This window comes from Physeter macrocephalus, unplaced genomic scaffold (genome assembly GCF_002837175.3).
Source record: "Physeter macrocephalus isolate SW-GA unplaced genomic scaffold, ASM283717v5 random_139, whole genome shotgun sequence".
NCBI lineage: Eukaryota > Metazoa > Chordata > Mammalia > Artiodactyla > Physeteridae > Physeter > Physeter macrocephalus.
This window is the reverse complement of record NW_021145425.1, coordinates 22,116-44,924: the sequence shown is the minus strand read 5'-3', so window position 1 is coordinate 44,924 and position 22,809 is coordinate 22,116. Positions and strand designations below refer to the sequence as shown.

Genomic DNA, 22,809 nt, shown 5'->3' with positions numbered 1-22,809 from the left:
TGTACCTCTGGAAACCAGCGCTGGAAACCAGTGGGAGTGGGATCTGCATCTCCCCTCTCCTCTTGTGCCACAGCTGCCCTATCCCCACTCTATGCCACAGCAGGATTAGGGCACATCATGGGCCCTTCCTCCCCACCATCCCCCCTTCACCCTGCAGGGGCAGGGTTCCGGCCTCTTGTCCCAGACTTACTTAGTTGAACGTGCAGTAATGCAGAGGCAGAGCGTTGACCCAGACACAGGGTGGGCAGGAGCTAAGGGACCAACACTGCCATCGATAAGCCAACTTGCTGTGAGCTCTGGGCAAGCCTCTTCCCCTCCCTAGGCCTCAGTTTCCTCATCTGCAAATGAAGGGGTTCACCTGCAATGAGAAAGCATGTTCTGGGATGGATCTGCCCCCGGATTACAGGCCTCTGGTCATTCTTCTTTGGAGGAAGACTGGAGTCTGGTACCCCTGTCCAGGCCTCAGACTTTGGGACAGGGAGGGGGAATCTCAGCCTGAGCCCTCCCTTCACCCTGCCCCTCCCCCCAGCAATGGCCTGAGCCCCCATGGCTGCCCCTCAGGACCTGGACATCGCTGTGTGGCTGGCCACGGTGCACCTGGAGCAGTATGCAGACGTGTTCCGGCGGCATGGCCTGGCTACAGCGGGTGCAGCCCGGGGCCTGGGCCACGAGGAGCTGAGGCAATTGGGCATCAACGCCACAGGGCATCGGAAACGCATTCTGCGCCTGCTGCAGGCGGGCACGGCAGAGGTCTCCCCGGATCCCCAACTGGAAAGTGCCATGGAGCCATCGCCCAGCCCAGCCCCACAAGCGCAGCCCCCCAAGCCTGTGCCTAAGCCCAGGACGGTATTTGGTGGGCTCAGTGGCTCCACCACCACCCAGAGGCATGGGTTGAGTCCAGCTCTCTGGAGACCAGAAGCATCCAAGAGCCCAGAGCCCAGCCCGAGGTCCCCTCCTGTCCCTCATAGGTCCCCCTCTGAGCAGCCTTCAGCCTTGAATACTGTGGAGATGATGCCCAATGCCATCTACTTCGGCTTGGACTTAAGAGGCGGGGCACACACGGCTCAGGACATGTGAGTGGAGTTGGCTCCCTGGGGATCCCATGCTGGGGGCAGGGAGAAACAGAGCATGAGGGCTTGTCCTTCCTTCTCTTTCCTTTAATGACACTAGACCTTTCCCCTAAGGACCCCAGACAGCTCCCAGACAACTGCCCCCACTCCTGCCCTCAGGCCCGCAACGGGCACAGGTAGGTGGGTTATCATGGGTTGGGGGAAGAGGGGCAGTGCCCTTCAGGACCTCAGACACTCTCACCTGACCTCTTCCCTGTCTCCCCCATTTTTCCTCCGGCCAGTGCACATCATGGACCCTGGTTGCCTGTACTATGGTGTCCAGCCTGTGGGGGTCCCAGGGGTCCCCGACAGAAGAGAAGGCAGAGTTATCTGTCAGGAAAGGGCTGAACACAGGTGAGTGGTCCATGGCATGATGATGGCAGGAAGAGGGGCAGCTTGAGGAACGATTGAGCTGGTGGTGGCCGTGTTTCCCGTTATTTGTCAAATGTGCATTGAGTGTCCACTGTGTGCCAGCTGGGTTCTTGAGCTACAGGATGAATATGACAGACCCAGTCCCCCATTAGGGAGCTTGTGACTCAGTAGGGACAGACAGAAAATAAAACAGGTAGACAAAGAAATGGATATATGATTTAAAATAGGGAGAAGTGACTTTCATTCCTTCATTTAACTGTCTTTATTGAGCACCTACTGAATGCCGGATATCGTTGTAGATACTTGGGATAGATCAGAAATCCCTGCCCTTGTGGGGAGATAGTTAATTAACAACAGATATAATAAATGAGCTACACCATATGTTAAAAGCTGATAAGCGCCGTGGAAAAAATCGAACCAGGTAAGAGGGCTGGGATGGAGTGAGGGGGGTAGTGGACTGCAGTTTTTCATTAAGAGTTGCCATTATTAAGAGGATGACATTCGAGCCAAAACTTGAAGGAGGGGACGGAGTTAGCCCTCTTCTAGGACAAAAGTGTTGCAGGTGGGAAGAGTGGCCAGAATAGAGGCTTTAAGGAGGCCAGTTGCCCAGGGGGGATCCAGGAGCGATGACAGGGTCGGCCGGGCTGGGGCACAGTGGGGCAGGGTGGGAAGAGTTGGGGGAGACGCTGCCATCAGAGAGGTAAAAGGAGCCAGATGGGTAGGACCTTGTAAGGACTTGCTTTTACTCTAAGTGAAATGGGAAGGCAGCCATCGGAAGGGTTTTGACTTACATTTTAAGAATCCCTCTGGTTGCTGTGTTGGGAATGGTCTGTAGGGGGCAAAAGCAGAAGCAGAGAGACTAGTTAGGAGGCTCTTGCAGTGATCTAGGTGAGACATCTCAGGCTAGCGTGATGGGAGTGGAGATGGTGAGAAGTGGTTGGTTTAGGTTGTATTTTGAAGGCGAACCGTCCTGGTAAATTGAGGTGTGAGAGAAAAGAGCAGTCAAGAATGACTTCAGGGGTTTTGGTCCAAGCCTGCACTGTCTGTTGTGGTGGCCAGTAACCAAGTGTGGCTGCTGAACATATGAAACGTGGCTAGTCTGGTGTGAGCTGTGCTGTAACTATGAAACAACCACATTTCAAAGATTTAGTTCCACAGCACTGTTCTGAGCAACTGAAAGTCCCTGGAGTTGCCATGGTCGGAGATGGGGAAGACTGGGCATAAAGCAGAGGTAGGTGGGGGGCAGATTAGGAGTTCAGTTTTAGATGTGTTGAATTTGAGGTGTGTACTATACACCCAAGAAGAGGTGGCAAATAGGCCACTGGATATACAAGTCTGGAGTTCGGGGAAGAGGTCCGAGCTGCAGATCCAGATTTGTGAGTTGTCAGCATTTAGATGGGTATGTGTAGCTGTGAGTGAGTGTTTATAGAGCAGAGAACCAAGCACACTCCAGTATCAAGAGGTTTGGGAGGGCTTCCCTGGTGGTGCGGTGGTTGAGAATCCGCCTGCCAATGCAGCGGACAAGGGTTCGATCCCTGGTCCGGGAAGATCCCACATGCCGTGGAGCAACTAAGCACGTGCGCCACCACTACTGAGCCCCCGTGCTGCAACTACTGAAGCCCGGGCGCCTAGAGCCCGTGCTCCACAACGAGAGAAGCCACTGCAATGAGAAGCCCGCGCACTGCAACAAAGAGTAGCCCCGGCTCGCCACAACTAGAGAAAGCCCGTGCGCAGCAACAAAGACCCAACACGGGGCTTCCCTGGTGGCGCAGTGGTTGAGGGTCCGCCTGCCAATGCAGGGGACACGGGTTCGTGCCCCGGTCCGGGAGGATCCCACATGCCGCGGAGCGGCTGGGCCCGTGAGCCATGGCTGCTGGGCCTGCGCGTCCGGAGCCTGTGCTCCGCAATGGGAAAGGCCACAGCAGTGAGAGGCCCGCGTACCAAAAAAAAAAAAAAAAAAAAAAAAAAGACCCAACACGGCCAAAAATAAATAAATAAAAATAATAAATAAATTTATAAAAAAAAAAGAGGTTTGGGAGAAGAAGAACAATCAGCAAAAGAGGCTGAAAAGAAATGGTTAGTGAAGCAGAGGGAAACTCAGGAGAAGTTGATGCCACAGGAGCTAAGTGAAGAAAATGTACAAGGAGGAGGGAGAGGTCAGCTATGTCAAATGCTGCTGAGAGGTTGGGTAAGTTGAGGACAGAGAATTGACCTCTGGAACTGGCAACATGGAGGTCACTCGGGACCTTGACAAGTGCTGAGGGTGAAAGCTTGATCAGAGTGGGCTCAAGAGAGAACGGAAGGAGAGGAGTTGGAAATGTGAAGACAACATTTTTGAGGAGTTTTTCTGCAAAGAAGAGCAGAGAGTTGGAGTGGTTATTGAGAGTAGAAGTGGAGTCAAGAAGGGGGTTTTTGTAGCATAGAATGCTACGTATGTTCATAGGTGAATAGGGATGACCTGGTAGAGAGGGAATACTAGCTGATGTAGGGGAGAGAAAAGGGAGAAGGTCTGGAGCAATGTCCTTGTGTAGGTGAGGAGACTGGGATCAAGTGCCCAGAGGACGGACCAGCTTTAGACAGGGCTATTTATTACAGTACCAGGAGGAAGGCAGTGTGTGTGTAGAATGGGGCAGATGAGGCGCTGGGAGTCTGCGGGGGTTCTCGTCTGATTGCTTCAGTTTCTCAGTGAAGTAGGAAACAAATGGGGTAGAGGTTCTCAACCTCAGCTGCACTACATCCTGGGGAACTTTTAAAACAACAGATGCCTGGGCCTCATTCCCAGAGACTCAAATTTAAGTGTCTGGTGTGGGGCTCATATACAGGTATTTTTAAGTTTCCCAAGTGATTCTGTGCAGCTGAGGTAAGGAACCACTGGAAAGTGATAGAGAATAATGGAGGACTTTCTGAGAAGGAACACTTGAAGGATGAGAAGCAGCAGCCCAGGGAAGTGTGCTCTAGGCAGAAGGAACACCATGTGCAAAGGCTCCGGACTGGGGAAGAGAATGTGGCTGGACTGTAGTAAGCGAGGTGAGGGCGATACAGGGTGAGGTCAGGGGAGTTGCCACGGGTCTCACTGTACAAAGTCTTGCAGCCCCTGGTAAGGAATTTCAATGTATCCTAAGTGCAAATGGGAAGTCATTGTAGAGGTTCATGCTGGTGAGTGAAATGCTCTCATTTACATTCTTAAAAGAGCATTCTGGTGTCAGTGGGAGAACTGGTGGGAGGGTGCGAGTGGAAGCAGGTGACCAGTTAGGCGATTCCCTTCACCTCGGTGAGAACTGATGGGAGCTTGGTCCCGGGAGAGAAAGGCAAGAACATTCTGGAGCAATAACCAGTCAGGCTTATTGATGAGATATGGGCAACTGTGGCAGAAAGCCATCTACTCAGCCCTTCCCCAAATTTTCCACCAAGTAATCCTAATGGCAGAGGCGAAGGACTGAAATTTTTCAAATGCAAAGTCCAAGTGTGCTTGGGGAAGAAGCTCCATGCTAGTGTTTTGGGTTCTCAACCTCCCTGTTCCCCTGTTTGAAAAGCAGATCCAGTACCTGCCAGGCATTCCACTAGGCGCTGAGGGTGGGGCTGTCCAGGGAACTGGGTCTAATGTGTGTCCCTCTCTGTCTTGGCCCCCAAAAGGCTCAGCAGGCAGGATCTGGAGGCACGAGAGGACGCTGGCTATGCCAGCCTTGAGCTGCCGGGGGATTCCACCCTCTCACTGCCCGCCCTGGACACGGAGACCAACGATGACCTCATTTCACCCTATGCCAGCTTCTCCTCCACGGCAGACCGCCCCACGCCCCTGCTCAGCGGCTGGCTAGACAAGCTCTCCCCTCAGGGGTGGGGCTGCTGGGAAGGGAAAGGGAGGGGGGCGCGGGAGGCTGCGTGGTGGTGGTGGAGGTCAGGTCCCAAGTTCTCCCAGCTCCTAGGACGCCCCGGGATGCAGCTTCCACCACTTACTGATCTCGGCCCCTGCCTTCCCCAGAAACTACGTCTTCCAGAGGCGCTTTGTGCAGTTCAATGGGAGGAGTCTGATGTACTTTGGCAGTGATAAGGTAGGTCCGGGAGATGCTACATGGGGCCTGGGGAAAGGGAGAGGGAGAGGGAGGGCTGAGGGAGGCGCAGGATTGGAAGGCCAATCCCCCCTGGTGGGGAGGCAGGTACTGCATGACTGGTGTCAGCATCTAAAGGAGCTAGGTTAGCGGCTGTACCCCACTGCTTGCGGAATGAGTGCTGATCTCATTAAAAGTTGGCACTGGCCCCACCGGGGTCAGCGCACATGGCTGAGTTCCTGTCCCCATGGGCCAATGGTCTGTCCCTGCAGGACCCCTTCCCCAAGGGTGTGATCCCCCTGACAGCCATCGAGATGACCCGCAGTAGCAAGGACAACAAGTTCCAGGTCGTCACCGGCCAGAGGGTGTTCGTTTTCCGCACAGAGAGCGAGGGTGAGGGCCAGGGCCTCCCGGGCCAGGGCAGGGCTGGGGAGGCCAGGTGAGCACACAGCCGGCTGACCCGCTTCCCTGTCCCCCGCCAGCTCAGCGGGACACGTGGTGCTCCACGGTGCAATCCTGCTTGAAGGAGCAGCGCCTCCTGGGCCACCCCCGGCCCCCACAGCCACCCCGACCCCTTCGCACGGGCATGCTGGAGCTGCGTGGGCACAAGGCCAAGGTGTTTGCTGCGTTGAGCCCCGGAGAGCTGGCCCTGTACAAGAGTGAGCAGGTGAGGAGGGCCGGCCTGGGGCCGAGGGGCCTGACCTAGCCCATTCTGGCCTCACTGTGCCTGCCCCCGACCCTTCCAGGCCTTCTCTCTGGGTATCGGGATCTGCTTCATTGAACTGCAAGGCTGCAGTGTCCGGGAGACCAAGAGTCGCAGCTTCGACCTGCTCACACCGCATCGCTGCTTCAGGTGGGTCCCAGACTGGCAGGAGGCAAGGCTCGGGGAGAGACATTGATGGAGGCACAGGGGTGCAGAGGACCCGGGACCTCCTCAGTAGGATTCAGTGGGCATGCACTGACAGCAGGCCAGTGAACAGGGTCAAGGATGTCAGGAGGGTCTGGGCTGGCCCACATGTGGCCGGTGGTGGCCCACATGTGGCCAGGGGGATGGAACAGGTCGGGGTGTGTGTCCATGCCCACGGACTGGCTGTCCACCCCTCAGCTTTACAGCCGAGTCTGGGGGGGCTCGGCAGAGCTGGGCGGCCGCTCTGCAGGAAGCAGTAACCGAGACCCTGTCTGACTACGAGGTGGCTGAGAAGATCTGGTCCAATCGGGCAAACCGGCACTGTGCGGACTGTGAGGCCTCCCGCCCGGACTGGGCCGCTGTCAACCTGGGGGTGGTCATCTGCAAGCAGTGCGCAGGTGAGGGCTGGAGCCTGTAGCTGAAATGGGGAGAAGGAGGGAGTTGGGGGCAGGAGGGCTCAGGGTGCCCCTGCCACATGCCCTTCACACCCTAACAGGTCAGCACCGGGCCCTGGGTTCTGGGATCTCCAAGGTGCAGAGCCTGAAGCTGGACACAAGTGTCTGGAGTAATGAGATAGTGCAGGTGAGGAGTCTGAAGAGGAAGAAAGTTTGTGTGGGGGGCCTGGGGTGGGGATGGAAGGAGAGCATGCAGAAAAGGCCTTGGGTCCTGCTTGGGGCAGGATTGGAATGTCTGGGGACTCTTGAGTTCCTGTCACTTGCCTCTGCCCCTTGTCATCCTACAGTTGTTCATTGTCCTGGGAAATGATCGTGCCAACCGCTTCTGGGCAGGGGCACTACCGCCAGGTGAAGGGCTGCATCCAGATACCGCCCCTGGCCCTCGGGGAGAGTTCATCTCCCGGAAGTACCGGCTAGGTCTCTTCCGGAAACCCCACCCTCAGTATCCAGATCATAGCCAGCTTCTCCAGGTAGGAGGGAGGGCCGGGGCTGATGGGGAGTGGGGAAAGCAGTCTCTGAGTTGAAATGCCTAAACTTGCAGTGTGGGCTGTTTTAGGTGACAGGAGGACTGAGCCCAAGGCTCTCAGGTTGTGTCTTGGGGTTTCTCCCTGTAGGCACTATGTGCAGCTGTGGCAGGACCCAACCTGCTAAAGAACATGACCCAGCTCCTCTGTGTCGAGGCTTTTGAGGGAGAGGAGCCCTGGTCCCCCCCAGCCCTCGATGGCAGCTTCCCTGGTCTCCTGCCCGCAGGTAATCCTCACAAATGCCTCCTCTCTCTCCCTGCAAGAACTCTCAGCCCCAACCTGAGCCTTGGTCCTTCCAGGGGGTGGGGGGCGGGGCAATTACCTCTCACCCAGCCCATGACAATGGTCCAGCCTGGGCAGTTTCCCAACCCTCCAGGTCCTTCAGGTCCTATTTCTTGATGTTATGAAATGACCAGTGTCTGGAGTGGATCTGGAGGTTTGAGGTGTTAGTGCTGGCCTAGCCCTGATGGGATCAACAAGTAAGCCGGGTCTCACCTCCCCAGGGGTAGTCTAATCATAGAGATGGTCATGTCATAGAGGGTGGTCTCCAGTAGTCATGCCAAAGGGGCCAAGACACTTACAGGATGGCCCATGCTCTGAGGCCTCCACCCAGAGCTGACTTGTTGTTGACTGGCTGGTGGGGACAGACAGTGGGCAAGGCCTGGCTTAGAAGCCTCGTCACTCCCTGCCACCCTCTTTTCTAATCTAGGTGGTGAGACGTCCCCACTGGGCTCTACTTGGCCATGCTGCCAGTGGAGTTGGGTCCCACTGTCTTGCTTGATTCAATCCCTTCCCAAGGAGGTCAGGCTGTCCCATTACACTGGCTTGACCTGACCGCTTCTCCTTCCCCTTGCAGACCCCTCCCCTGGCGTGTACAATGAGGTGGTGGTGCCTGCCACTTACAGCAGCTTCCTGTACTGTGGTCCCATTAGCAACAAAGCTGGACCGCCACCCCCTCGCAGGGGCCGAGATGGTAAGAAGGGAGCTAAGGGATGCGAGGAGGTGGGCAGAAACCAGGATGGGCACAGGTGTTCCATAGAGGGACAGGGAAGAGAGGACGGGGCTGGGACATGCCTTGGAGTGGACTGGGTGCCGGGAGTCAGAGAGGGACCATGGCAGGTGGCAGCATTGGGTGATGGTTGAGAGGCTGTGCTTTGAAGTCAGACTGTGGAGGTCAAATCCCAACTCTGCTACTTTCTACCCATGTGACTTGGGCAAGCTACTCAAATTCTGAGCCTCAGTTTCTCCTTCTGAAAAACAGGAGTGAATATAAAACCCACCTCATAGAGCCGTGGAGATTACGTGAGATCATACACAGGCAGAGGGCTTGGCATAGAATAAATATCTGGTAAATGGGAATTCTGACAGTGGGGACAGAGGTCAGCTGCCTGCTGACCCTCAGTTTCCTTCTTAGCTCCCCCCCGACTGTGGTGCGTGCTGGGTGCAGCTCTGGAAATGTTTGTGTCAGAAAGCAGCCCTGAACCCCTCAACCTCATTCAGCCCCAGGATGTCGTATGTCTGGGTGTGAACCCCCCACCCACTGACCCAGGTGACCTCGACAGGTAATACCCGCCGTGTTCCCTGAACTCCCCTTTTCCCTTCCTGAGCCTGAGCCTGCCAGCCCCCTCACTCACCCCCATTCTCCTCCTGGACCTCATCTTCTCTCCAGGTTCCCCTTTTCCTTTGAGCTCGTTCTCACTGGGGGTAGGATCCAGCATTTTGGCACAGATGGAGCTGACAGTCTGGAGGCCTGGACCAGCGCCGTGGGCAAGGTGAGATAGCCGAGACCCCCTCCCTGACAGCTCATGGTTTCCCTGTCCCCACCTGTCCCCATCCTGTCCTCTCTTATTCCTACAGCCACTCCTACCCCTTCCACTAACAGCTAAGGTTGACTGAGCGCTTATTCTGTACCAGGCCCTGTGTTAAACGCTGCCCACTCAATGTCTCAGTTAAATTTCACAACAACCCTCAGAGGTAAGGATTATTAATACTTCACACCTAAAGAACTCAGAGGTTATGAAGTCATGTGGTCAAGGTCACAGAGCTAGGAGGCAGCAGAGCACAGGATGAAAATCAGGCCTCTGTCTCCAAAGCTCATGGGCCAAACCTCGCTGTGCTGGGCCTCTTCCCACAGAGAGGCTGCCTCTGACTCCCGCTCCCTTCTCCCAACCCTCGGATCTCCAAGTCCACAGGCAAAGCTGCCTTCATCTGTTCCACCTTCTCCATTCCCAGGCAAGCCACTCTCTCTCCATCCTGCACCCCCTCTGTGGCATTAAAAGTTCAGGAGCGAGAGTCAGATATCCTGGGATTTGAGTCCTCCAACTCTCGCATGTGAGCTCTTCCATATGAGTAGAGTGGTGTAAAAGACCCCACCCACTAGTGTTAAGGATTAAGTGACACGCGAGGCCTACACTGCCCGGCACGCAGCAAACCCTCTACCTGTGGGTGTTGACGTAGTAATGGCAATGATGTTGACAATCGCTGCCATCCTTAAACAGCTTTTCCCCCAGCCCTGCTCCACCTTCAACTCATCATCCTGGCGCCCTCCTGACAACTCCTTAGAAAGTTGTGTGCTCTGGCAGCCTGCAGTTCTTCCTTAACCCCTCGTGGCTGCCCCCCTCTGCCATACTCTTCTGAGCTGCTACCCTGCAGGTGGCTGGTGACTTGCCCTTGGTAAAGTCCAAGGGCCTCCTTCTGGCCTCACCAGGTAGTCTCTGCATCTCACACTCCTCTGTGGGAAATGCTCCCCTGCTTTGGCTTCTGACCCCACTCGCCTGGTTTGCCTGTAACTCCTCACACCAAGAAGTTATCTCCATATCCTCTAAGGGCTCTGTCATGGCCCTCCCAGCCAGGTCCAAGTCTCTTATTATTATCTACTTTCCAAAAATCGAGCCCATCCTTTAAGGCAGTGCTACCCCAAGTGTGGTCTGTTAACCCATCCTGCCCCAGGGACTCTGTTATGGCCCATGACAGCTTAAGTACAGGGCTTGAGTTAGCATTTAGAGTCTTTCATAGCAATTTGACAGAGAGATTTTATGTGTGCAATCTAATTTTAAAAATTGGGGGCTTATTTTGTATGTCTTTCTCTTCTCATTTCATTTTTCTAGTAATTCGTTTTGTTGCTTTTTAATGAAAGTGTTGGTTAGTGACAGATTGGAAAATTTTTTTAAAACTCCCTGTTCCTTCACCGCAAGTAGCTTGAGAAGCACTGCTTTGAGGTTCACCCCGAATAGGCCTTTCTCCATGAAGCCTCTGCCTGGCCCCAAGGGGGTGGGACTTCCCGGGGCCTCGTGACTCGTCGGTTACAGCATGTAGCTACCCATTCTGTCTTCCCCTACATCCCAATGAAGGGCATAAGGCTGCCTGCCACACAGGGGTCTTCTCTGGGTTGGCTGGAGCAAGTCAAATTGAATTGCATTTCTTTCTTGTTTTTCTCCATCCATCTCCTGTCTCCTTCACCGGTCTTTCCTTCACTCTCTCCCCATCCCTTTCATTCCTCTGTTTCCTTGGCTTTCTCTCCATGTCTTTCTCTGCCTTTCCCTATCCCTCTCACTCTTACTTCTCTCCCCCACCCCTTGTCTCTTTCGCCATTTTCCTCTCTCCCCTTGTCCTCCTCCTGCCTCACAGTGGTTCTCCCCACTGAGCTGTCACCAGCTGCTGGGCCCTGGGCTGCTGCGGCTGGGCCGCCTGTGGCTGCGGTCCCCTTCCCATACTGCCCTGGCCCCTGGCCTCTGGCTGTCTGGGTTCGGACTTCTTCGTGGAGATCGCCTCTTCTTGTGCCCAGCATCGGGCCCTGGCCCCCCAGCCCCCGAGGACATGGTTCATCTGCGCCGGCTGCAGGAGATCAGTGAGCAGGGCTGGGGGCAGGGATGAAGGGTGGCTATGGGGGATTAGGGTGGGTAGTGGACCTTCATCTATTTGGGGGTCCCTATGGGAGACAGCAGGAACAGTGGATTCAGGCACAAGTTCTGGAGTCAAATTGCCCAGATTTAGACCCCCACCTCCATCACTTCCTGGCTGTGTGACCTTGGACAAGTTACTTAACCTCTCTGTGCTTTAGTTGCCTCATCTTCACAACAGGCACAATATTAGGGTTGTAATGAGTTTCAAATAAGGCAATGCATGTAAAACACTTATCACAGAGCCTTTCAGGAGGCATCTTGTAGGTGTTCAATAAATGTTATTTGTTATAAATGTTATTGTTATTATCATTATTTGGGGTTGCTTGCTTGTTGGGAACTGGAAAAAGGGACTGGGAATTCTCATTTCCTCCTAAAAGAGGAACAGTGTAGGATAGTGTTTTGAGGTTTTGGAGACAAACTTGAGTTCTATTTTATAGCAGGTAATCTGAGGCAAGTTACTTAACCTCTCTGAGCTTATGTGTCACCTGTAAAATGGGGATAACAATATGTAACTCACAGGATTTATTGCAGTATTGTTTGTAAGGCTCCTAGCATGGAACCTACCTACCTTAAATACTTAATAAATATTAGTCACTATGATGAAGATGACGATGATGATAATGTCCAATGATTCTCCTCCCAGGTGTGGTCTCAGCCACTGACACCCCAGACAAGAAAGAGCATTTGGTTCTGGTGGAGACAGGAAGGTAAGTCTTGCCGCTACCCTTGACTCTGCGCCCCCCTTTCTAGAGCACAGCTCACACCCTCCACCCTGGCCTGCTGGACCACTGCCCACTTCCTCAAAGTCACTTCCCTAGTTCAGGGGCCCTGTCTGGGTTGGGTGTTGTTGCCCCCTGCTGGTGTCTCTGGGAGGTCTGGTCCTTGTGCTCCTGGGCCTCTTAGTCTGAGGACTCCTCTGGAGCTGGCTCTGACTCGGGTCTCTTGGGTCTCAGGACACTGTATCTGCAGGCAGAAGGCCGGCTAGACTTCTCAGCGTGGAACGCGGCCATTGCCGGGGCAGCCGGCGGGGGAGGCACAGGGCTGCAGGAGCAGCAGATGAGCCGGGGTGACATCCCCATCATTGTGGATGCCTGCATCAGTTTTGTCACTCAGCATGGTGAGTGGGTACTGGCTGACACCGAGTGGGGGATGGGGAACATGGGCGCAGCGTGGGGGCGGGTATTTGCCCTGTGTGTGTGTGATTTGCCTTCAAAAGCTTTGCCTCCAGAGACTGCAGCCTGACAGCAACGACTGTATGACCCTTGGCAAGCTGCTTTGCTTTTCTGAGCCTCAGTTCCCTCATCTTTAAAATGGGGCTACTAACAGTCTCATCTTCCAAGATAGTTGTGATAGTGAGATAACACATGTAAAGCATTTAGCGCAGGACCTGGCAGGTAGTGAAGTGTTCCAAGGCAGCTGTTACTGGGGTGTGGGCATGGAATGAGGGTGGCACTGAGTTGTGACTGGAGATGCAGAGCCATGGAGAACAAAGAGGGAGCAGCTACAAGGCAAGAGCCACGCTGTGCAGCAAAATCCTTGGGGCTCTGAGCAGAATTATTCTGTGTGGGAGGTTTTCCAGCCATAAAGGATCAGCTATGCAAGGGGTTCCCAGAATTCTTTGTGAGTTTTTGGCCTCCGTTTTATTTTCTTTCCCAAGTAAGGACTAAGTTGAATCTTTTCTCCCTGCAAACCCTCTTTAGAAGGCTGGGCTCTTGAGAAGGAAAATTCACAGAAAACTAAGGAGGACAGTCAAGGGGAAAAAGGCACATCCACGCACCGACAAGTAGTCGTGCTTACTACATGGACAATGGGTAGTCAGTGGCTAAAGACATTCTCCACGCCTTGGCAGCAGCCTCGTGCACTGACTTCTCCCACTCACTAGACCCCTATCCCCTTCCCAGCCTCCCTCGTGTTCATAAGAGGATTGAAGTCAGAGGCCCAGTGAAAAAGCCCTGGGGAAAGTGTGGGTGTTCTTCCCTGCTCCTCCACGGTTCCTGCACTGCCACTCTTCATTCAACAAATGTTTATTGAGCTGCTCCCCTGTGCCAGACACGGGGGATATGGCAGTGAACGAGGAAGGTTCTATGAAGCTCAGAGACTGGTGAGAGAGATGGGTAATAATTAAGAAAACAAATACAGTCAGTTCTTGTGATTCACGGTAGTTATATTCTATAAAGTCACTGAGAGGACTGGATCAATGAATGCTGAACCGTTGCCCCAGTGGAAATACAGGGTTAGGTTCCTGGGAAACGCTGGTTATATTTTCATTAATTGATCAATATGTAACTTTGTTTTATGTGTGTTTCTGTTTAAAGACACATTTTTTTTAAGCTTCCATCTTTTTTTTTCCTCTTTTTTTTTTTTAAAGTGAAGTATAGTTAATTCATAATGTTGAATGTGTTAGTTTCAAGTATATGGCAAAGTGATTCAGTTATATATATATATATTTATATATATTCTTTTCCATTATAGTTATTATAAGATATTGAGTATAGTTCCAAGCTTTCATCTTTAAAAAAATTTTTTATTGAAGTATAATATTAGATAAATTACAAGGGTACAATACAGTGATTCACAATTTTTGAAGTTTATAGTCCATTTATAGTTATTCTAAAATATTTGCTGTCTTCCCTGTGTTGTACAATATATTCTTATAGCTTATTTTATACCAAATGGTTGGTACCTCTTAGTCCCATACCCCTGTACTGCTCCTCCCCCATTCCTTCTCTTCACCGGTAACCACTAGTTTGTTCTCTCTATCTGTAAGTCTGCTTTAAAGATACTTTATTTAATATAAATTGTTGATTCGTTAATTTTGACCTCACAGCCAGCAATACTCAGCAACTCATGCCTGAACAAAGTTTATCTGACACATGTATTTTCTCAACAAGGCACATCACAGCCTTCTTGTGCTTAGGAACACTAGACAGCACTTCAGCACTACACTTGGGGCTAGTTTAAACAGTGAAATCCTACCCCCCCCAAAAAGAAGCACAAGATGCAAAAAATGTGACTTTAACTATACCACGAAATGACACTTGTTTACCGCATGAGGCCTTAGCTAGAAACATGTCCATCAGGCAACTCAAAATTTTCTCCACTTGGGCATGTTCACAAGTGACTGCAAAGTGCTACAAGTATTGATTTGGGGGTTCCAAATAAACTTTAGCAAGTAGATGAATTCATAAATATAGAACCTGTGAATAACGAGGCCTGAGTGTAATGTGATTTCAGAGAGTGCTATTTAAAGATCAAAGTGGTGAGGGGAGAGAGAAAGAGAGAGAGTGAAGGGGGCTGCTGTGATAGTGTGGTTAGGCAAGGACCTTCTGATGATGAGGGCTGGCCCGGGACCTGAGAAGCAAGACCACAGAGGCTGATTTCTTCCTCTCTGACCCTCCTACCTCCAATAGCCACATACCATGAGGGGTGATGGACAGGATGCTGGGTGGGTGGTGGCGGGTCTTTGGGCAGCGGTGAGCTGAGATGATGGCTGTTCTCAGGGCTCCGGCTGGAGGGTGTATACCGGAAAGGGGGTGCCCGCGCCCGCAGCCTGCGGCTCCTGGCTGAGTTTCGGCGGGATGCCCGGTCAGTGAAGCTCCGACCAGGGGAGCACTTTGTGGAGGATGTCACCGACACGCTCAAACGCTTCTTTCGGGAGCTTGATGACCCTGTGACCTCTGCTCGGTTGCTGCCTCGCTGGAGGGAGGCTGCCGGTAGGTGCCTCCAAGATCCCTAAGAACTCCTCACCGACAACGAAGACGCAACCAGGAACTCCACCCACCCCACCAGAATCCCTGAGCCTCCCTTGTGGGATTGGGCGGCCCCCCTCGCCAGTACTCCCCCACTGGAAGATCACCCAGGAACTCAGCTCAAGGCAAGGTGGGAAGGGGGCAGAAACACATCCATCCTGGGTTTGTTTCTCTAAAAATCCCTCTACTGTTCCTTCCCTGACCCTCTCCAACCCTTCCCCGACCCTCTCCAACCCTTCCCCATCCCATCCCCAGAGCTGCCCCAGAAGAACCAGCGCCTGGAGAAATACAAAGAAGTGATTGGCTGCCTGCCACGGGTCAACCGCCGCACGCTGGCCACCCTCATTGGGCATCTCTATCGGTCAGTACAGCCAGACCCCCTGCAGGCTTCCTCCCTGACCCTTCATCACCTCTGTCTACCACCCTGGCTTACATTCACATATTCATCCCACAGATAATTGTTAAGTGAAGGTATCACAACATAAAGGCTCACAGCATGGACTTTGGAATCAGACAGACCTAGGCCTTAATCTGGCTCCACTATTCTAGCGCATGACTTTATTTTTTTATTTATTTTGGCCTCACTGCGCGGTCTGCAGGATTTTAGTTCCCTAACCAGGAACTGAACCCGGGCCCTTGACGGTGAAAGCTCAGAGTCCTAACCACTGGACCGCCAGGGAATTCCCTAGCGTGTGGCTTTAGAGAAGTTATTTGCTGTCTCTGAGCCTCGGTTTCCTCATTTGTAACAGGAAGACGGTATAAGGAATAGTATCCACCTCATAGGTTATACGAGATTTAAATGAGATGATCCTTGTAAACTTCTTACTACAGCACCTGGCATGTATGTAGTAAGCATTCAGAAATGGTGAGCAATCAGTATTATTTTGTTTTATTTATTATCTATGCCGGGCAAAGATTAGATGTTGAAGACACAAAGAAGAATAAGATGCACATCTACCTTTACCAGTCTATTGGGGAGACAGAGTTTTAAATGATTCCAGGGAGAGCCTCAGCTCTGTTCCACTGATTACACTATATCACAGGGACTGGACAACTATGGCCTATGGGCCAGATCCAACCCATTACTTGTTTATGTAAATAAGTTTTGTACATAAAATATAAAGTCATGCCCATTCATTTATATATTTTCAATGGTTCCTTTCACCCTACACAGCAGACTGTATAGCCTGAAAGCCTAAAATATTTACTCTCTATCCCCTTACATAAAAAGTTTGCTGACCCCTATTTATAAGTCTGTCTGTCCCCTAGACCGGGAGCTCTTAGAGCCAGGATTTTGTCTAACTCACTGCCGAATCCCAAGTGCTTAGCTCAGGGCCTGGCATACAGTAGAGACTCAATAACCGTTTGCTGAATGAAGGGAGGGGTCGATGAACGAGTGAGCAGAAGCTCACTGCATTCCTCATGACACTCACACCCCTCTGCAGGGTGCAAAAGTGTGCGGCTCTAAACCAGATGTGCACGCGGAACCTGGCCCTGCTATTTGCACCCAGCGTGTTCCAGACGGATGGGCGGGGGGAGCACGAGGTGCGGGTGCTGCAGGAACTCATCGACGGCTACATCTCTGTGTTTGATGTAAGCTTTCCCAACCCCTGACCTACAGTCCCTCTTCCTGGACTCTGGATCCTCCTCACCCTAACAAAGGCCCAGCCTAGCCCTCTGAAGGCCTTCCGTATCAGGAACCACCACCCAGAGCCCTGGGCCCCAATCTCCTGTAACCATGCCCCTAACATCCTTGCCCCATTGGTTCTTAGCTCTTCTGGCCTCTAACCCTCTCCTTCAGGTGCTCCGGTCTTGCACATCTCTCCCTGCTTCCCTCCTTTCCCGGCAACTCACCCTCCCCAATGCACACACGCACAGCGCACGCACAGCGCGCGCGCACGCACACGCACACACGCACGCACACATTTACGCGCACGCACACACGCGCACACACACACACACCCCCTTTTGGCTCTTCCACAGATCGACCCTGACCAGGTAGCTCAGATTGACTTGGAGGTCAGTCTTATCACCACTTGGAAGGATGTGCAGGTAACTTGTCCTGACCCTAGACTCCCGAGTGGGCCAGGAGGGGACATCAGGACAGGAAGGTGACCTTCTGCTTCTGGACACTGGCCCTCAGCTCTTTGGGACACAGGAAACCCAAGGAGAGGAGTGCTTTGGGGAAGGGTTTTGGTTTAGGATTTGTTCCATTTATTCCACCATGAGGATTCTTTACAAAAGGGTGGCAGGAGCACTTCAGTTTCATGTGTAAGAGATCCAAGGAAGGGTTAGCTAAGTTAGACAAATAGGTGAGAATAATAACAAATACAGTAGCAAACAGCTGAGGACTAATTATATTCCAAGCACCTGTAATCTCACTTTAGCATCACCCAACTCCAGGAGGTAGGTAGTCCCATTTTTTCAAAGAAACTGAGGTTTGGAGGGTCACTTACTCAAGGCTGTACTGTAGCAAGTGGCAGAGCTGGAACCCAGACAGTCTGACTCCAAACCTGTCTTCCCAAGCACAACTGCACTGCCTTGGGAAGCTCTGTACATAGTTCCGCCATGCCTGGAGTTTTTTCTCTTTGAAGGACCTGAGCGATGTTTGGAGTGAGGGTTGGGAGGAGGCTTCTGTGGGGCGGGGAAGCACTCATGAGGCAACCTGAGGAGTCCTCTGACCTTGATTCTTTGCACCGTATGGGTCCTCCTGATTTCTTTACCCCTCCCCTCAGCTGTCCCAGGCTGGAGACCTCATCATGGAGGTTTTTATAGAGCAGCAGCTCCCAGACAACTGTGTCACCCTGAAGGTCAGTCCTGAGGGGACAGGAGGGGAGATGAGAGGATGGTGGGGGACAGGGGCAATGGCCTGACCGGCACGGGTCCTGTGCTCTTGCCCTGACCCCAGGTGTCCCCGACACTGACTGCCGAGGAGCTGACTAACCAGGTACTGGAGATTCGGGGGACGGCAGCCGGGATGGACTTGTGGGTGACGTTTGAGATTCGAGAGCATGGGGAGCTTGGTGAGTATGACCGTGCATGTGCGCGTGCACGTGTGGTGCGGGGTGAAAGTCACCAAGACTTCTGTGTCACCAGATGTGCAGTTGCCCACTTGCTCTTCCTCAGTTCTCTCTGCTCTCTTGGCTTTCGTGGGCCCCACAAAACCTTGGTTTCCCTTCCAACTCAAAGGAGGCTTCTCTTTCTCCTTTGCCCAGACTCCAAATGCTGGAGGGACCCAGGGCTCAGTCCTCAACCCTCTTCCTTTTCTCTGTCTACGTTTTTTCCTTGGATGAGCTCATCCATTCCCATGGCCCTAAATGCCATTAATAAGCTGGCCCTCAAATGTTTATGTGTGACCCAGACCTCTCCTCTGAACTCCGGACTCACATATCCAGCTGGCTACTTGATATATCCACTTGTACATCTTATAGCATCTCACATTTAAAACGTCTAAGACCAGGACTTCCCTGGCAGTCCAGTGGTTAAGACTCCACGCCTCCACTGGAGGGGCTGCGGGGTCGATCCCTGGTTGGGGAACTGAGATCCCATAAGCCACATGGCACAGCCAAAAAAAAAAATGAAAAAAAAAACAACAAAAAAAGTCTAAGACCAAACTCAATTCCCAGTTCCCTCCCCTAACAAAATGCCCAAGCCATTTCCTAGTTTCCCTAACTCAGTCAGTGCACCAGCATTCACCCAGTTATCAAGGCCAGACACTTGGGAGTCCTCTGGGACTCCTCCCTCTCCTTCATCTTCATACCCAATGGCCAACTAGTCCTCTTGAGTCGTTTCGAATCTATCACCTCTCCATTTGCATCGTTACCACCAACCTAGTTGAAGTCACCATGATCTTCCTGCTCCCCAGCATTCACCACTAAAATGTACAGCCCGGGAAAGGGCATAGCTGGCCAAGGTTCCCTTCTCGCCCCCCAGCAATCCATTTTCTGCGCAGCAGTCAATGAGCATTTCAAGCATAAATCATCATGCTCTTCGCATGGTTAAACCCTTCCAATGGCTTCCCATTGAACTTAAAATAAAATTCAAACCCCTTACTATAGCCCACAAGACCCTGAATGTCTGGCCCTCGCTTATTTCTCAGACCTCGTCTCACATAACGTATTCTCTTTGATTGAGCCACACTGACTGTTAGTTCCTCAAGCACATCTTTCCTAACTCAGGCCCTTTGGTGTTGCATTTTGTCATGCCTGAAGTCTTCTTCCCCCGATCTCAGCATGACTTGTTCTTCCCAATCCTTAGGCCCTCTGAGTCTCACCTTCAAATGCCTCCTCTGAAAGGCTTTGCCTGGTCACCCTATCTCAGTAGCTGCCCTGTTACTCTCTCTCAGCTTCTTATTGCTTCTTTCAGAATAATGGTTTGTCTTTAGTTACCTCATTTACTTATCTGTTATTCTCTGCTCCCTCGCCAGGCTGTGGGCTTTGTGAAGGCAGGCCATGTGTTTCATGCTCCCCACTGTATCCCCAGGGCAGCCTAGCAGCTGGCACAGTCAGTGCTAAATAATGTCTGTGGCTGGCTGGTGGAATGGACGAATAATTGAATGAGTGACTGGTGGGTGAGGAGGTGGGGGCTCCAGGCTGTGGATCGATATCTGGTTGATACCTACCCTCATCTTGCCCATTAGAGCGGCCACTGCACCCCAAGGAAAGAGTCCTAGAGCAGGCCCTACAATGGTGCCAGCTCCCAGAGCCCTGCTCGGCCTCCCTGCTCTTGAGAAAAGTCTCCCTGGCCCATGCCGGCTGCCTCTTCACAGGTGAGCCTCCTGCTTCAGCCCAGCACCTCCCAGGCCTCTTTCAGAGACCCTCCACCTAGCCCTGCCCATCTGTGCCCAGGTATCCGGCGTGAGAGCCCACGGGTGGGCCTGTTGCGGTGTCGGGAAGAACCGCCCCGCTTGCTGGGAAACCGCTTCCAGGAGAGATTCTTTCTGCTGCGTGGCCGCTGCCTGCTGCTGCTCAAGGAGAAGAAGGTGGGCCCTGGGCGAGCAGGGAGGGATCCTGGGTGGCCGTGTGGGAGGAGCCCTGACTGCACTGACCCTGTCACTCCACAGCCCATGTTCTCATCAATCTCATTGCTTCCCTGGCCCTTTGACTTCTGTGACCCTTTGACCTCACACAACCCCAGTACTTCCATGACTTCTTGACCTCCTTAACCACGATCCTTCTCTCTCACCTCTCAACCTCACTGACTGCCTTCATGTTGTCAGAGCTCTAAACCGGAACGGGAGTGGCCTTTAGAAGGTGCCAAGGTCTACCTGGGAATCCGCAAGAAGTTCAAGCCTCCCACCCCGTGAGTTTTTTTCCCCAGTCCACACTTCTAGAGCCTTCCTGCTGCCACCCTTCTGGCCTTTCTGATTACCCATCACTGTTCTCCTTTGCCTCTCAGGTGGGGCTTCACGTTGATCCTGGAGAAGATGCACCTGTGAGTACCTCCCAGCCTGGCTTCTCCTGTGGTGCAGTCAGGCTCCCTGTCCTCTACCTCCTCGCTTTTTCTATCTTCCATCCCTCTAGTTGTGCCCCCTTCCCCTCCTGCTGATTCCCCTCTGATCACCCCCAGCTACCTGTCCTGCACAGACGAGGATGAGATGTGGGACTGGGCCACCAGCATCCTCAAAGCCCAGGTGAGGGGAAGGAGAAAGCTGAAGGGTAGGTCTGTGGGCTCAGCACTAACCCTCAGCACCTCCCATGCCCACCAGTGCCACCCCCTCACCCTCTCTCCAGCACGATGACCAGCAGCCAGTGGTCTTACGACGCCGTTCCTCCTCTGACCTCGCCCGTCAGAAGTTTGGCACCATGCCTTTGCTGCCCATCCGTGGGGATGACAGTGGGGCCACCCTCCTCTCTGCCAATCAGACCCTGGTGAGGTCCCCCTAGCCTGCCCCAACCCCTCCGGGTCCCTGCTCACACCCTTGCCACACTGCAGGAAGGAGTGGCGTGCCTGCCAGCCTGGTGCCCCCTCTGCCTTCTCTGTGCCCCAGTCTCTACCCCTGCCTCCTGTTGCCAGGCCTCACTGTGTCTCTGTGTCTCTCCCTCCCTGCCTCCCCACCCCACCTGTGCCCAGCGGCGACTTCACAACCGGAGGACCCTGTCCATGTTCTTTGTGAGTACTGTGCCTGCTCCAGCTGTGTGCCTGTCAACCCTGTGTTCCTCTGTGCTGCCTGAGCCGGTGTGCTCTCTGTATTTGTCCTGATGCAGAACATCATTGAGTGTGTGTGTGTGTGTGTGTGTGTGTGTGTGAGAGAGAGAGAGAGAGAGAGAGAGAGAGAGAGAGAGAGAGAGAGAGAGTGTATTGGGACCAAAAGGAATGAGGAAAACAAGGGATGGTAGGATGCAGTGAGGAAAGGGGGAAGTGGTCGCAGGACCTGAGAAATAGAAGGGAAGTGGCTAAGTGAATGCATTTTGGAGTCAGACAGACCTGGGTTCAAGCCCCAGCACCACCTTTTACTTAACTGTGTGATCTTGGGCAACTTATTTAACCCCTCTGTACCTCAGCTCACTCACCTGCAGTGTAACCATCCTACAGGGTTGTTTTTGACATCATACATGCAAAGTATTTTGCAGCATTTGGTAAAGAGGAAGAGCTCAATAAATGTTAGCGATTAATAATCTGGTAACTCTAACTCTGTGCCTGCCTCTGGTTACCCCATCCCCATCCAGCCGATGAAGTCATCCCAGGGGTCTGTGGAGGAGCAAGAGGAACTGGAGGAGCCTGTGTACGAGGAGCCGGTGTATGAGGAAGTGGGGGCCTTCCCCGAGCTGACCGAAGACACCTCCACCTCCTTCTCCATCACACCGGAGTGGACAGCCAAGCCAGAGACCCCACTGGCCAGCCAAAGGTCCTTTGATCAATCTCCTCTGTCCAAAGTAGGCCCCCTGGGCTGGGAGGAGAGACCACCTGAGCCCCCTCCGGGGCCCCCTTCAAAGAGCAGCCCCCAGTCACATGGGTCCCTGGAGGAGCAGCTGCTCCAGGAGCTCAGCAGCCTCATCCTGAGGAAGGGAGAGACCACTGTAGGCCTGGGCAGCCCCACTCAGCCCTCCAGCCCCCAGCCCCCGAGCCCCAATGGCCTTCCGACACAGACACCTGGCTTCCCCCCCCAAGCTCCCTGTACTTCCAGTCCATCCCCCAGCCAGCCCCTCACATGACCCCGGGACCAGCAGTCTGAGGGGTAGGTAACCAAAGACCCAAGCTCTCCCCATGGCAGACACTGCTGGGAGCATCCTTTGCCCTGGTTGATAAGACTCTAGAATCCAGTATGGTGCTGTGGAAGGAGAACGGGGCCGAGAGCTCCCGAGGCTGCGTCCTGCTCAGAGAAAGGCAGGTCGTGGTGCCTCTCTGGGCCTCCGCTGACTTACCTGTACCATGAAGTAACTGAAATAAGGAGAATGGTGAATCTCAAACTGTTTCTCAGAGGTGTAAGCCCCACATAGTTTCCCTCGAGAAGGGCAACTTCCGCTTTATGTATTTGATATGTAGGGGTTCTATGAGAGATTTGGGGTTTGAAAAGAATGGTTTTATGCATTAACAAAAAAAAGATTTGGAAGGCACAGATTTGAATGATCTCCAAGTTTATCCTACCCCACCTTCAACATTCAGAGACTACAGTGAAGCCCCAGAGTGGGGAGGTTGATTAGGGCTGGGAACTGGGGCAAAGAGGAGCCAAAAAGGATGGGTCATTGTTAATAAACCTTGGAACAAAAACTGCCATTTTTTACTTCATTCATTCATTCATTCAA

The 22,809-nt window shown here is 53.0% G+C and overlaps 1 protein-coding gene across 1 annotated transcript; it reads left to right on the top strand.

Annotated features, from left to right (window-relative positions):
• Positions 1-546: 546 nt before the first annotated feature.
• ARAP3 (ArfGAP with RhoGAP domain, ankyrin repeat and PH domain 3) lies at positions 547-22,769 on the top strand. Its single transcript, XM_007102072.3, has 32 exons — positions 547-1,073; positions 1,185-1,246; positions 1,352-1,463; positions 5,115-5,315; positions 5,461-5,530; positions 5,800-5,920; positions 6,010-6,194; positions 6,274-6,380; positions 6,633-6,832; positions 6,931-7,016; positions 7,177-7,359; positions 7,504-7,639; positions 8,270-8,386; positions 8,828-8,975; positions 9,083-9,185; positions 11,041-11,260; positions 11,959-12,022; positions 12,269-12,432; positions 14,816-15,028; positions 15,320-15,425; positions 16,510-16,657; positions 17,048-17,116; positions 17,800-17,874; positions 17,973-18,087; positions 19,704-19,832; positions 19,912-20,045; positions 20,283-20,365; positions 20,462-20,497; positions 20,633-20,696; positions 20,797-20,934; positions 21,137-21,175; positions 21,733-22,769. The coding sequence occupies exons 1-32, from the start codon at positions 547-549 to the stop codon at positions 22,216-22,218; spliced, it is 4,641 nt and encodes a 1,546-aa protein (XP_007102134.1). The 3' UTR covers positions 22,219-22,769.
• The last annotated feature ends 40 nt before the right edge of the window (positions 22,770-22,809 follow it).